Genomic DNA, 15194 nt, shown 5'->3' with positions numbered 1-15194 from the left:
GATTGGCGGAAAGAAGACTCTCTTCTGGGAGAGGTGGTGTTGGCAGACACTATAAATACATTTAAGATAAGATTGCACAAACATCTATTGGTTAAAAACCTCCAGGGGTACTAACAATAATCATAATCTGTCTTTAAGGACATCAGAAAACACTAAGTATAACTATGGGATAAGATAATAGATTATACCCACTAAAACCGAGGTTGAACCAGATGGACGCAAGTCTTTATTCAGCCTTAACTACTATGTAACTTTGTAACTACAGTATGTAACAAATAACTTATTAAATATATATAAATATGAAATCCAACACTGCAAATATAAAGTGAAAAGATGTGTAAAAGAAAAGTTTAATGTTTTCCCACTAAGCCACTGCCCAGCAAGTGATTATACAAATGCATGTACTATATGTTATGCAAGATAAACAAGATGTACGGGATCCATTTAGCATCATAACGGTCAGAATCCCGACGTTGGAATCCTGACACTGGTCTGAAGACTAGCATCGGGATCCTAACATAACTTGAATTAGATTAATATTGGTCCAAATAAATTGGACCTTAAATACAGACAAACAACATGAAAAAGACAAACAAAAAAAAACAATCAAATCCCAAATAAATCAATAATTGTAAACAGTTGGAATAAGCGATATTCAATAACTAATGTGAAAGTAGTGAGATATTAGGCTTTCCAAATACTCTGCACGGCAGGAGAGATATAATACTATAATGCTGTGTACACACGGTCCGATTTCCTTTCCGATGTTGACGATATAGTCAACATCGGATCGGCATCGGATCAACATCGGATGCAGATCGCAAGGGTTTTAACCCTTGCGATCCCGATCCGATCCCGATGCGCGTTCACGTATCGGAAGCCAGAAAGTCTTGGCTGCCTTGTCTATATAGTGCAGATCTGCACTATATAGTCAAGATAGGATGCAAATCGGATGTGCCTTAAGATCCTATCCTCGATCCTATCTGATCAGATCGTGGATAGGATCTTAAGGCACATCTAACGTGTGTACACACCATAATAGTTGCTAAGTTCTCCTGTCATGAGTATAGATAAAATACCACAAGCTGCCACATTGTAATCACTTCCGGTCAACCGGTAACATAACAATTCTGTGTTATCAAATGAATACTGAAAAGAGTTACATAGTGTATAACAATATTGTGGTGCATAGTGTATAACTGTGTCAGAATTAAATTGTTTTTTCTTGGTAGACAGAATGCAGCTAAACCATAACACACAAGACTTTTATTATATTAATGGGTATTAATGAAACCATCAATTACTAATTGAATTAATCACAAGAATGGATGTTGCATGATACATATCCTTTGTAAATATATACATAAATGATATTAATAAGACAAACCACAAATGAATACACTCATGGGTAGACGATATCAGTTGCAGCCATTTAGAATCATATGTGCTACATTTGGAGCTCCCATGTGAGAGTGTTATGGTGCAGGCAGGACAGAAATAGTAAGCAGAGGAAATACTTGAAATGGATATACTCAAGGGGTGGCTGCTGCCTACGCATGTGACCAAGGTCAGTGAATGCGTAGTGGAGCGGACTCCGAGAGTGTCACAAGTATGCGGAATTATAGAAAAGCAGGTTTCTGCTTTTGCTATGGGTGACCTACTTGGCTCTGGTGTAAAACAGTGCATCGTCAAAGTGAAGGGAAAACAGGAATGAGTGAACCTGGAAATAAAAAGATTAATTTAGGGTAAACCTATCGGTAGTGAACAGTGGGTGAGCGATTACACATGGGTGGTGAGGTATGGAAAGAAGCAATAGATTCTCCAACAAATGGCCCCTGAAATACTTGTAGTGAAACCCTGTTGTCAAGTGACATTGCAGGTAAAGAAACACATATAAACATAACCGTGTGCCACTTAGGTGTAGAGCAAGATATAGATAATATGAAACTGCCTGCTAATGGGCTGTTTATTAATGTATAAACAAATTAGTTGGCCAAACAGAGATAAAGAAATTAATGCTGCCGGTTCCCCATGTCAAATGCACTATATGATTACCACCAATCCGCCAGCATAAAGGGGATAAGATATACGGCCAGTGTTAGTGTTGTGTCTGTTGTCCGGGACCACGTAGACATGTGGACTCCATAGAACCACTACTGCTAACCAGATGACCTGGAAAGGGAATGGGGCTGCAAACTCACGGACCGGGACCTCAGCACGTGGGGAAAGACTCAGGTTGAGGTAGTAGAGCTGTAATGCAAAGTCAGCTCAAGTGCGGTTGATAGGGCTGCTGTGGTATAGCAGGCACCCGCTCGTGCACAGTGGGAACCTGCGTCCAAGACGTACGTTTCACATGAGCTTTCTCAATACTGTATGCTGTGCAAGATGAACATGATTCCAAACACATGGGAAAAGGGTAGTGTTCAACCCCCAGTTTCTGTCTGCACATTACCGGCCCATTATTTGACTATACAGCATGTGATACTACTGTACACTAACTTGATTCCTAGTATAGTAAATAACATTAATGACCATATCTTTCTCTTCATTTTAGTGTGTCGTGTTTGCCATGACATCGGGACAAATGTGGAATCATATCCGTGGACCCCCGTATGCTCATAAAAATCCCCAGAATGGCCAAGTGGTGGGTATATGTATTTATTAGTCATTTGTATTAATTAATCCTTTGTAAGACTGTAGACATGTGTTTGTTTACAGTCTCTCTTCCATATAATATCCCTATAGTATAAACTATATTTCTTACAGTACTTAAAACATTTGATAAATAATAGAAATGTAAAAAATTGTCTACTTGCCGTAATGATTTTATATGGTATAGACGGCTACAAGTTATATAATGGTAAATGCAAATACAGTTCCTATCGTTGCAGGAATGTGGCCTAGCAATGCAAGGCTACTAGGTGTAGGCAAATCTAATGGGGGCATGCACATGCCCAGTGTAAGGTACAATGCCAGAGTGCCGCACCCCTGGATGGGGGAAATAGTGTTGGGGCCCTATTCAATGCTGTCTTCCCCGACAGCATTCAACAGGAATCTCGGCAGAACAGGCCCGACTTTACAAGCCGCAAATTTTCGAGCTCCCGGCCCGCAGCTCAGCGATTTACAGTCGTATCTCCCCATGCCCCCATTTGGCGCTCAGCAGGTGGGACATTGAATCCCGCCTTCTGAGCTGACGTTGAGCCGGCCGAGAATGGGAGCTCAGGCCAGCCCAACTCTCAGGCCAGCCCAACAGTCATAACACCGGATTGAATACCCCCTTAAGTGTCCAATTCTTGGTACCTGTGCTGCATAGAATGTACAGCCACACTGAAATGGCTTGGTCACAAATACAGTAGATAATGGAACTGTTGCTGCAAAATAAACACTTTGTTTTACATATTACTACAGTATATATTAGGTTATAATGTTTGTGATACTGTAGCCAAGACTGGGATTCTGTCAAGTCCCCCTTTGTTTAGAAATGTTTGGGCCTAATATATTCACTCTCTCCACTCCCCCGTTCCTCTACTGTCAACATTATGCATCTCTATGCACCGTCCCCTGAAGCACCCTAGTAAAATGATTTCTTCTTTTGAGCATCCAAAGTGAATTATTAATTTATCCTGTCCTTACCGACCTCGAAACAATGATTAGTCCTGTCAGAAACATGTCTCATAGATTTACTGAATGTGCAAGGTAACATTGGTTGCCAGTCTGCATCACTGCTTGAAAAAGCAAATTATTTATTTATGTATACCATTCTTTACATTAAACAAATGTACTGAGCATGAGCTCACACAATAGTTGCTTTTGCTTTCAGAATGTGCATAGTTACATAGTAGTTAAGGCTGAATAAAGGATGTGCGTCCATCGAGATCAACCTCTGGTTAGAGTGTATGAAGCAGATTATGGAGATACTGTATACAGTATTATTATCTTACTATATTTATAGTGACAGCTGTTTTTGTATGAGACTCAGAGCTGTAATTAGGAGTTTAATACTGTGTATATGTAGTACACACTATTGGTGTATATGGTTAATCTGGTGTTCACTAAATCAGTCTGTAGTATATGGCGGTCACTAAAGCTGTCTATAGTATATGTCAATCACTAATGCTGTCTATAGTATATGGCTGTCACTAATTTGGTCTGTGGTATATGGCAGTCACTAATGCTGTCTGCAGTATATGTCGGTCACTAATGCTGTCTGTAATATATGGCAGTCACTAAAGCTGTCTGTAGTACATGTCTGTCTCTAATGCTGTATGTACTATATGATGGCCATTAATGTTGTCTGTATTAAATGGTATTATATGGCAGTCACTGTTGCTGCCTGTAGCATATGGGCACACTAATGCAGGATGTAGTATATGGTGGCCACTAATGCTGTTTGTGGTATGTGGCGGTCACTAAAGCTGTCTGTAGTGTATGAAGGCACTGATGCTGTATGTAGTAAATGATGGCCATTAATGCTGTCTGTATTATATGATATTATATAGCAGTCACTATTGCTGTCTGTAGCATATGGGCACACTAATGTAGTCTGTAGTATATGGTGGCCGCCACTAATGCTGTTTGTGGTATATGGCGGTCACTAATGCTGTCTGTAGTGTATGGGGGCACTGATGCTGTATGTAGTAAATGATGGCCATTAATGCTGTCTGTATTATATGATATTATATAGCAGTCACTATTGCTGTCTGTAGCATATGGGCACACTAATGCTTTCTGTAGTATATGGCAGTCACTCATGCGGTCAGTAGTCATTTAGATTGAGGGCAACTACTCTTGACTTGGATAGGGGATGGGGTCTTGGAGGGAAGGATGTGATGGGTATTTGCCTCTGGTGAGAGCAAGTTTAGCTTTGCTGTGCAAAAAGTAAAGTTTAATCTATTTGTTGGAGACAGTATAGCGCATCTAAATGTGGTCGTATCTCATGATGATAAAGCAATTTTAAACATGCCTCTTTCTGAATGATAAAAAAAGGCAAAACCGGCCAAAGCCCATTTTTATTCAACATTAACGTAACCTGTTAATGGAAGTTAATGCAGAGAAGCAGTAAAAAGTTCACAGGTCTATGCGATAACAGGGTTGCAGCTCCCATTAATCCTCTAGTTATCAGGGATTTAAAAAAAAAATTGTGCGTTAACATTTTTTCATGATGAGTGCAGTGCTGCAGGCTGACTTTGGGACTAACAGTCCCGGGGATCAATTGCAGTAGCACGCAGTAAATTACCATAGCTAATTGATAAATGTAAACTTAAATGTAGCCAATATTACAATATGTAGAAATGAAACGTTCCTAAACATTACATCAGAAAGCAGTGCATGATGTTCCCTATTCCCTAGGCTTTCTTCTCAAAGACAGTTACAGTCATTGACCCTGCGGTACTGTAGATCAAGTTTAAGTTAATAGAGTTTCTCATGAAAATATAGTGAGGCAATATCCCTCATCCTTTCAAGTGTTTCCCAGGAAATGTACAACCAAAAGTTCTGTTCCCAGTCTCCAGTAAGTCAGGATGGAGCAATGCCAGTCTCTCAGGACCAGTGGCTCATTGGGCATGTAGTTCAATAATAGCTGGTTTTAGAATGTTACCAATTAAAATTTTATAGCTATTGTACTGAAATGAAGCATTTCCATTGGTTTAAACACTTTTATCTCTGAATGGTACATTAAAGAAATTATACATAGTACTACCTGTTTTAAGTTTTCCCACATGTGATCACTGCCAAACTTAGACAAATCCACTAGGAATATCTGCAATCACAGTAAAAGCAGATCACTTTATTCTTAGTAATTGATTTTCGCTGCTTGGTTTGGGCTGTCATGATATTCTTTATCTTGGGTTCATTAAATGCAATTTGTTGCTTGCAGTGTGGTGTCAGAACATCTAATTAGATATGAAAATATAACTTTTACTATTATTAATTGCAAATTTCCCATGATATACCTTTGTTTGAAACAAGAGTCTGGTGTTGTATATACACCGCGACTTCTGATATTATATATTATACTAGCTAAGCCCGCTCAAAGCACCTGGATCTTTGTCAAAACATCAGCTCAGAATACAGAATGATCCTTCCACTACAGCCACATCAGCTCAAATGGTCTCTAGGCAGGGTATATATAGGCAGGCATATAGGTCACATGGGCTGATGATCTACCAATCAGATCATCAGAACCCTAAATACCTGATTATTGTCAATATACACACTTTAACACCTATATAGCAATAAACAGTATGGTGCACCAAGTCCAACTATCAAAGGGCACTACTGAAAAAACGCTGTACAGTTCAAAAAAAGGATTATCATACACGCCGAATGCCGTGACCGGAAGTGGCATTCAGAGCGCTGGAATGCACAGCCATGACCGGAAGTCAGCAAGTGCCGATATTTGCTGCTGCGGTCACAGTCACAGTCACAGTCAATCACAGTCTGGCTCAATCTGGAAATCTTGTGCATTCCATCACATTGGAACGCACGGCCATACTAGGATATGCGGGGCATGAAAGATCAAGAATTTGGTAGTGTATATCAATCTAGTAAACTGTTTAATGAGAGAAAAAGAAAAAAACAATATTAGGACCTGTTTAATCAGACAGCGTTCATATCTGCAATCAAAGATTAGGAAACTTGGCAAAAATAGCTACTATAATGAACTGATCTAATAGATTGGAATATAGGAATTAACTAATTTTTTAAAAAACATAATCTTTTCATTAATATTCTATTCATTGTTGTATGACCATATGACACTATCTACCCTGCCCATAGACCGAATATTTTCATCAAAAATACTTTTTTATTACATAAAAAAGAAAACAAAAAAGGAAAACATATACACACCATTAAAAACAATATATCGACTGATCCATGTGTTTCCCTATGGAAATTATTGAGAAAATGTATTCTCATTTCTCAAAATATAGGGGGAACACAGTTCACCATATCGATTCTACTAAACCAATTGGACCGTCTCAAAGGGAGATAATTTATAGAAAAGCATTCAATGAGTTGTATTCATTTAACCACTTGGAGGTAATGGTGCCAAGTTCAGCAATCCATTTTGCCTCTTGTTGTCGCAGTAATCGTTCTCTGTCTCCTCCTCTGGGTGGTTGTGGTATGTGATCTATCAACATGCATTTTAAACTAGATACGGAGTGCTTTTAATGCATAAAGTGTAGGGCCACCCGGTTTGTCGCTTTTCTGAGTATCAAGGGCCAGGCCGATAGAATATCGATGGTTGGCCATCCGCTCCCTGAAACTTCTTGTGGTCAACCCAACGTACACAAGCCCACATGGACAAGTTAAAGTGTAAATAACCAACTTAGAGGTGCAGGTCAGACAATGCTGAATACGGATCGTTATACCACTGTGCAGATGGGTGAATATAGATCCTGACAGCATAGACCTGCATGTGGCACAATCTGGACATCTGAAACATCCCTTTCTCCCTTGGGACATCCACGTCGAGACACCTTTCAAAGGCTGTAACATGGGGCTCATAAGCAATTGCTTACGGTTAGGTCCTTTACGATAGGAGAGCATGGGGGGTTTGGTACTAATATCATGTAACTTAGGATCAGACGTTATTATTGCCAGTGTTTTCTGACAATTTTTGAGTATTGTACTTGTAGTATATATCATTCGGTTGTTATCAAAAGAACATTTCGGTACTTGTTTCCTATCTGGGCGCCCACTAAGTTAATTGCGCACCATGCTATTCTCCGTAGAGAAATCTGATCGCATCGCATCGTACACATACACGATATTTAGCGATGCGATGCGATCCGATTCGATTTCCCATAGGAAACAATGTGAAATGGCTCAATTTAGCCAAATTATCATAGGAACAATAGTAAATGGGCCAAAAACACCCCTGAACATTGAAATGTCCCCCCAAAAGTAGTTGAAGCCACCCCGCCATCAACGTGAACCTGAAGCGTGGCGCGCGCAGCGAGCCCGCGAGGGGCAGCGGTACGCGTCCTCCGACCTTTTCATGCCCTACTATCCACTAGGGCGTGGAGTGAGAATAGAATAGTGTGGCGAGCGCAGCGAGCCACCGAGCCCGAAGCGTGGCGAGCGCAGCGAGCCCCGCGAAGGGACGCGGATACCTTCACAGGTAAACGCGTCCCTTCGCGGGCTTCCCAGGTGTCCGCGTCGCCATGGACACCTGGGAAGCCCGCGAGGGGACGCGTATAACTGTGAAGGTATCCGCGTCCCCTCGCGGGGCTCGCTGCGCTCGCCACACTTCGGGCTCGGTGGCTCGCTGCGCTCGCCACACTATTCTATTCTCACTCCACGCCCTAGTGGATAGTAGGGCATGAAAAGGTCGGAGGACGCGTACCGCCGCCCCTCGCGGGCTCGCTGCGCTCGCCACGCTTCGGGTTCACGTTGATGGCGGGGTGGCGTCAACTACTTTTGGGGGGACATTTCAATGTTCAGGGGTGTTTTTGGCCCATTTACTATTGTTTCTATGATAATTTGGCTAAATTGAGCCATTTCACATTGTTTCCTATGGGAAATCGAATCGCATCGCATCGTTCAATATCGTGTATGTGTACGATGCGATGCGATCCGATTTCATTACGGTGCCGTACGTAGAAAACCTGGGCGCCCAGATAGGAAACAAGTACCAACATTTCATATCAGAATGTTCGAAACGTGCCCTCGCCTTTAGGAGACATCTCTGTACAACTTTTCTTTTTGTGAGTATCCTCGCTGAATGAATCAAGTTTTCATCTCACAGATATGTTGCTCTGCCAAGACCAATGAGCTGTTGTTTCTCAACACACGTAAAAATTGTGAGATGGGAAGACTCTCTTTAAGCGTACCTGGGTGATGACTTGTGGCATACAGTAATGTATTTCAGTCTGTCTCTTTCCAGTAGAGTGTTGAACAGAGTTTGTTATCTTCATGAAATATCGTCACATCAAGAAAGTTCATCATATTTTTGTTGATATTGAATGTGAAACTAATTGGACTGTCCAACTGGGTGAGGTGCTGTACCATCTCAAAATATTCTGCCTCAGTACCTCTTCAGAGTAAAAATACATCATCAATAAAGCGGCGATTGAATAAGATCTTATCACCAAACACTGGTATCAAGTGGTTTTTTTGTACTGTCCCATGTAAAGACTTGCATATGCGGGTGCTAAAGCCCATGGCGGTCCCCGTTTTTTGTATATAGTAATCCTTACCACAATTTAAATGCTTTTTGTTAAGGATCACATTGGCCAATTGTAACAAGAACTCGACCAGGGGACGGTCATGGTCTTTACCGTGAAAAGCAAGCTGCACAGCTTCAATACCATCCTCATGAGGGATCACGGTATACAAGGAATTGACATCCATAGAGGCCAACCAGACTCCATCTGGAATGTCACCAATGATGTCAATTTGTGTCAAAAAATCAGTGTTATCATACAAGAAGCTTGATAATTGACATACAATAGCCTGTAGAAAGCTAACTACAAAGACCGCCAATGGTTGCAGAATTGAGCCCATGGCCGAGATTACGGGCCCACCTGGTGGTGCCTCAAGGGACTTACAGTATGTACCTTAGGAAGAGTTTACATAATGGCACATATGGGGTTGTCAACCTTTAGGTATAGAGCAACCTTATCATCGATCCAACGATGCAATACAGCATTGTCAATGACATTGTCCACTAAGGTCTTAATCTCATACATAGGATGAGCTGGGTGTTCCCATATGGTAATGGGGCTGCCCAGCGCCCCACACCCCTCTCAGTCCCCCTTCTGCTATGTTGGGTGCGTGAACCCAGCTAACAGAATGTTTGCTGTGGGTGCATGCACCCTGCGTATACACATGCCCATTTCCCTGTGCGAACACAGACTAGCTGCAAACGGACCAGAATAAGGCCCTTAATCGCAGATACGAAAAATCAACCTTTTGCAATAGCAAAGAAATGTGTTTATTACAGAAAACACTGTAGCAGCAATGCAGTAAAACATAAGATACAGTACAATAAGCCCTGGAAAAGGCAGATATACCCAGGGGTGGAAACAATGATTTGCAGACACTTAGATAATATTTACAAATACTTGACAAGGCAGGTATTCACAGATGTGGAAACTATAGTATACCAGGGGATCTCAAAATATTTTGCTCTAAGACCCCATCAGACAATTAAAATTATCACAGGACCCCAGCAAGTTACCTCAACCTTACCTTGCCTTGCTGCCACACATGTGTGGCCAGAAGACTACACATTACAGAGGCACAAAAAGAAGTGACCGCTTAAGTTCTTACACTTTTGCAGTGACAAGCTCTTTTGAAGTCCCTGCCCTGCATGTATTTTTTATATATTCATGCAAGTGTTAAAGCTTATACCTGCTGTGAAGGTATTGGTAATGGAAGGGAAGCAGTGGATGACAGGATGGCAGAGGATGACAGTGGGAGCCAGGAGTGCCTTTTATGGCTATCTGCATGTTGCTGAGGGAGCCAGGAGTTCAGCCTGCTGGTGGCAGCAGAGGCTGCTGGGCAGGACTTGCAGAGCACCCAGTGATGCAAGGAGTCTGAAGTAACCGTTTGAGAACCGCTGTAGTGGACAGATACATTTTCCCTATTTTTTTCTTCCTTTTTGTATTTGTCCAATGTACAGGATAAATGTACTAGTAAAACGTCTTTTTATATGACTTCACCTACGAGAGTGATAGAGATTCTGTTAGCAGAGGTGCCCATTCATTTTACCTGCCATAATACAGTATGTAACTATCCCATATCCTCTTCTTGAAGCATTCAAATATGAGGAACCACTCATAATGGATTCAGCATGAAATCCCGGCGGTCGGGATCCCGGTGTTCAAAATCCCGACGCCGGAATCCCGACCGCCGAAATCCCGACAAGGGGGGGACGTGGATCGCCCCCCCCCCCCTTGCGGGCTCGCTGCGCTCGCCACGCAGCGGGCCCGGTGCCTCGCTATGCTCGGCATGCTTATTTATTCTCCCTCCAGGGGTGTCGTGGACACCCACGGAGGGAGAAAGTGTCGGGATTTCAGCGGTCGGGATTCCGGCGTCGGGATTCTGAACGCCGGGATCCCGACCGCCGGGATTTTAACTGCATCCCCTCATAATACAGGATTTAGGGATATGGCCTAGGGAAAAACATATTAGGAGTGAGGTGTAACATAATTGGTGGAAAAGGGGGAGATGTATCAAATCCTGTGAAGTGAACATGTAGGGAAGTTGACAATAGATCATGACTATCACTTTATAGAGTATAATGTTATACAGTAGCTACAATCTGGCTGGCTGCCATGAGAATCTCCTCTACGTGTCCTCTATCTCCCCCAAAGTCATAGTCATACTGTACCTTCCTAATTAAAAAGTCATGACATAACAATGTGCACAAGAGTAATGACATCAAAAACCAGGAAGCTTTAAATTTGAGCCTTCATCTAGCTAAAGGGTTCATTTTGCAAAGTGTGTTGTGTTTCGTCCGGTGATATTTTTACTGTTAGAATGATCCACGTCCTTTCATAGTCATTGTTAATTTACATTTTATAACTGCTGCTTGGCAAAACACTGTAAATGGTGATTGTTAACTTTTTGACATCTGAAGGCAAACTATAAAACAGCGCTCTGCAGAGTTTGGAAAACATCCATTTCTGATAAGCCTATTTCTATGCCCATAATTAAATTTGACGTATGGTTTTCACTTATCATGTTTTACAGATGTTTTATTACTTAAGATCTTATTATTTCATAGAAGATTAAAACAAATGAAACTAATTGTTAAATGGCCCTCAGTCATTTCCGATGAAACGAAATCAGCTTAGTTCTTTCATGAGCCCCAATGTAATGTATTTGCGGTTTATTACAATGCTTGCTGATAAAATAAATTAGGAATTTTTTTTTTTGTATTTCGTTTTAAACTATGACTACTAATTATTTGAAATCTATACATTGCTGCAGTATTTGCATATTAAGTTTCTGAGAAATGATTTTATAATATTGAATATTTTTATTTAGAAACTGAACCACCTACCATACTGTGCCTCCTTCCGTATGGCTAACCGACATCATCATTAATATTACTTTGCTGATTCCCACAAGCGCTGCTGTTTGAGTATCCCTCCCAGCATGCCCCAGAGCCACTAGCATCTCTGTGCATGCTCAGAGGGACTTTCAGGGAAGAAGTCCTTAGCGTTGCTCATCATATATGTCAGTACATATGTGATGAGCATCGCGACAATGGTAGGCGAGATGCACCACGGCTGCTTGGTACATCGCAACTTATGAGTTTTATATGTTTTATAAAAACATTATTATTATTAATATTATTATTAATAACAATAATCATTTATACTCCACAGCAAAATACATAGTGGTGAACCTTGATCATAAAACAAGAAAGTGCATATACAGAAAATGGTACTAAAAAGGACTTAACTTTACATATATCGCATATACTGTATAATTACATTGTTTGTGAGAGAATACAATCTCAAGCATAATAAGAACAGGTTAAAGGAGTGCATAGTCTAGAGCAGTGTTTCCCACATGCGGTTCTCAAGGTACCCTGACTGTGCAGTTGAGTGGAAAAACAGAAAAAAGTCACTACACCACTCGTCAATGCTCACTTCCGGCAAGTGTCTCACGCCGCTTGTCTAGGTGTATGATGTTACATCAGGCCCCTGAGCCTTCTGTCACTGACCACTGGTGTGTCATTTAGCAGTTGGTTTGACATTTATTTTCCTGCTTTCCTTTATCCGTGAACCCAAAATTTGTTAAATACCAAGGCTTAAATAACACAATCTTGCTGTAACCATACAGATGTCTGAAAACCTCAGTCTTTTCCTTATGGAACATCATAACTGCAGCCATTTGCTTTGTGTATACTTTGGGGAATGAGATAGCAGAGCGGCACCAGCTGGCCACCTGTAGAAGAAGCCATATGGCCATGTCTGTTTTAGAGAAAAAAATCTGAAGGAACGAATCATTATATCAAGCTCGGCTTTGTCAAAGTAGGCTATAATGTGCTTTAAATTTTAGATGAACTGAAAATCTCTTACCTACCATTTGTGCTTAGACCTAAAAGGCTCTGTAATGAGATGCCATTACACTGAGAACACAAAACTAAACTTCAGAACCACATTCCGGCAGGCTATGGACCACGTGGGACACTGTAGCATCTGGACTGGTACAGTTGTAAGCATTAAGTAAAACTGCACAGTTGACTGCATTTAATTTGTGTGTCCTACACTGTATTCATTGTGTGACAATTCGGCTTAATTAAAAATGTATATTTTGCCATTTTTACTACCTTTTCATACATAATAAAGAAATAGAGATGTTGCGAATGGCTTTTTGACTAGGCACACAATTCAGTAGGTCACATAGGCATACAGTTCAGCGGGTCACATAGGCACACAATTTAGTAGGTCACATAGGCACACAATTCAGTAGGTCACATAGGCACAGAATTCAGCAGGTCATAGGCACAGAATTCAGCAGGGCACATGGGTACACAATTCAGTAGATCGCAAAGGCACAGAATTCAGTAGGTCACATAGACACACTATTCAGCAGGTCACATAGGCACACAATTCAGCAGGTCACATAGGCACACAATTCAGTGGGCACATAGGCACACAATTCAGCAGGGCACATAGGCACACAATTCAATAGGTCACATAGGCAAACAATTCAGTGGGCACATAGGCTCACAATTCAGCAGGTCACATACAGTAGGCACATAATTCAGCGGGCACATAGGCACACAATTAAGCAGGGCACATAGGCACACAATTCAGCAGAGCACATAGGCACAAAAGTTAGTAGGTCACATAGGCACACTTCAGCAGGTATCAGATAAGAAAAGTAACCTTGGGGGAAAATAATATTGGTAATGGCGGAAGAAGAGGAAAAAGTCTCCAAATGGCAGATGAAATCTCCCATTGCTGTGGAGATGAACCACGTTGCTTAACTTCTGCAGCATCATCTGCGCTTCTCATACTTATGAGTATAAAATCCAGAAATCTAGAAATCCACTTGGAGCTATCTGCTCTGTCCTCAGACATCAGTGATCATCTGCACCGCGCTTGCACAGGAAGCAGTGGCATTAATCCTACAGGCGTTAGCGGGAACCCTGGAGACAGTACACAGCCAGCGGCCAGACACAGAGGGTCCCGGTTCCTGACCGCACACTACTCCTCTGCTACTCCATAATATAAGGACACTCGTAAATACTGTGGATATTTCAAATTGAGAGGAGGGGGTACTCCTAAATGAAAAGCCTAATTGAGGGGTACAGGAAAGAAAAAAGGTTGATCTAAAATATCATATCAATAGAATCAGTGATTATGTCAACATTTACAGTATTGACATTCATAGGAGGAATCCAGTTGCAGATGAAGGGTGCAAGTTGCCATTGCAGCAGTTTTAACACAGGCAACGGCATCAGATCTCACACCCCTCACTGCCCATCCCCCAAACCAGGGGCAGAACTACCGCCGGTGCAGACGGGCCAGTGCACCGGGGCCCAAGGGGTTAAAGGGGCCCGGTGCTGCCGCCTGACTGGCATGACAGAGTTCCGTGGGTTTTTTTTTATACTGTGCAAGGCCGTGCGCGGGTGGCAGTGGGTACATGGCAGGGCGGCAGGTGCATGTACGTGTGGGGCAGACATGGATGCAGAAGCAAAGGCAGCAGCGCCCTGCATCCATTCCGTGTCCGGCGGTGACTGTCCTCCTTCCAACAGGCAGCCAATCGCAGGGCTGCCTGTTGCTGCTCTCAGTCTTGGAGCCTGACAGGAAGTGAATTCCTGTCTGCTCTGAGGCTGAGCACGGAGGGCTCCAGGAGGAGGAGTGGCGGAGCGTGAGCGTCACAGACAGCAGCGCTGCCGTGCCAGGGGTAAGTTACTTGGAGGGAGGGGGCAGCGCATTATACATTGGGGGGGGGGGGCTGCATAAAACTTGTTAAAATAAAACGATAAAGGCGTGGCTTGGACAGGCATGTGAGCGGACGGGAAAAAGTGAGCTCCGCAAACCCCTGCCTATATATCCTGATTAAAAGATCCTGGGTGACATCTCACCCACTCACCGATGATCCGGAAGACCCCCCTGTCCTTGTTGCGTGGTTGGAGGTCCGGGTGAGGGCTTGCGGCGCCTGGTCTGTCTCTGCCTGTGACCCTTCTCCCCTGCAGCACGCGGGCGCCATCTTGGATA

At 42.4% G+C, this 15194-nt stretch overlaps 1 protein-coding gene across 1 annotated transcript in view; it reads left to right on the top strand.

Annotated features, from left to right (window-relative positions):
- TUSC3 (tumor suppressor candidate 3) overlaps positions 1–15194 on the top strand; it is a 236664-nt gene that overhangs the window by 170860 nt on the left and 50610 nt on the right. Inside the window, exon 6 of the mRNA XM_083169925.1 lies at positions 2555–2644. Within this exon, the coding sequence (XP_083026051.1) occupies positions 2555–2644 (90 nt within the window). The remainder of the gene's footprint in view (positions 1–2554; positions 2645–15194) is intronic.

This window comes from Crinia signifera, chromosome 1 (assembly GCF_055691185.1).
Source record: "Crinia signifera chromosome 1, ASM5569118v1, whole genome shotgun sequence".
In the NCBI taxonomy this organism is placed as follows: Eukaryota; Metazoa; Chordata; class Amphibia; order Anura; family Myobatrachidae; genus Crinia; species Crinia signifera.
Note: the sequence above shows the minus strand (reverse complement) of the source record. Positions and strands in the feature narration are given on the sequence as shown.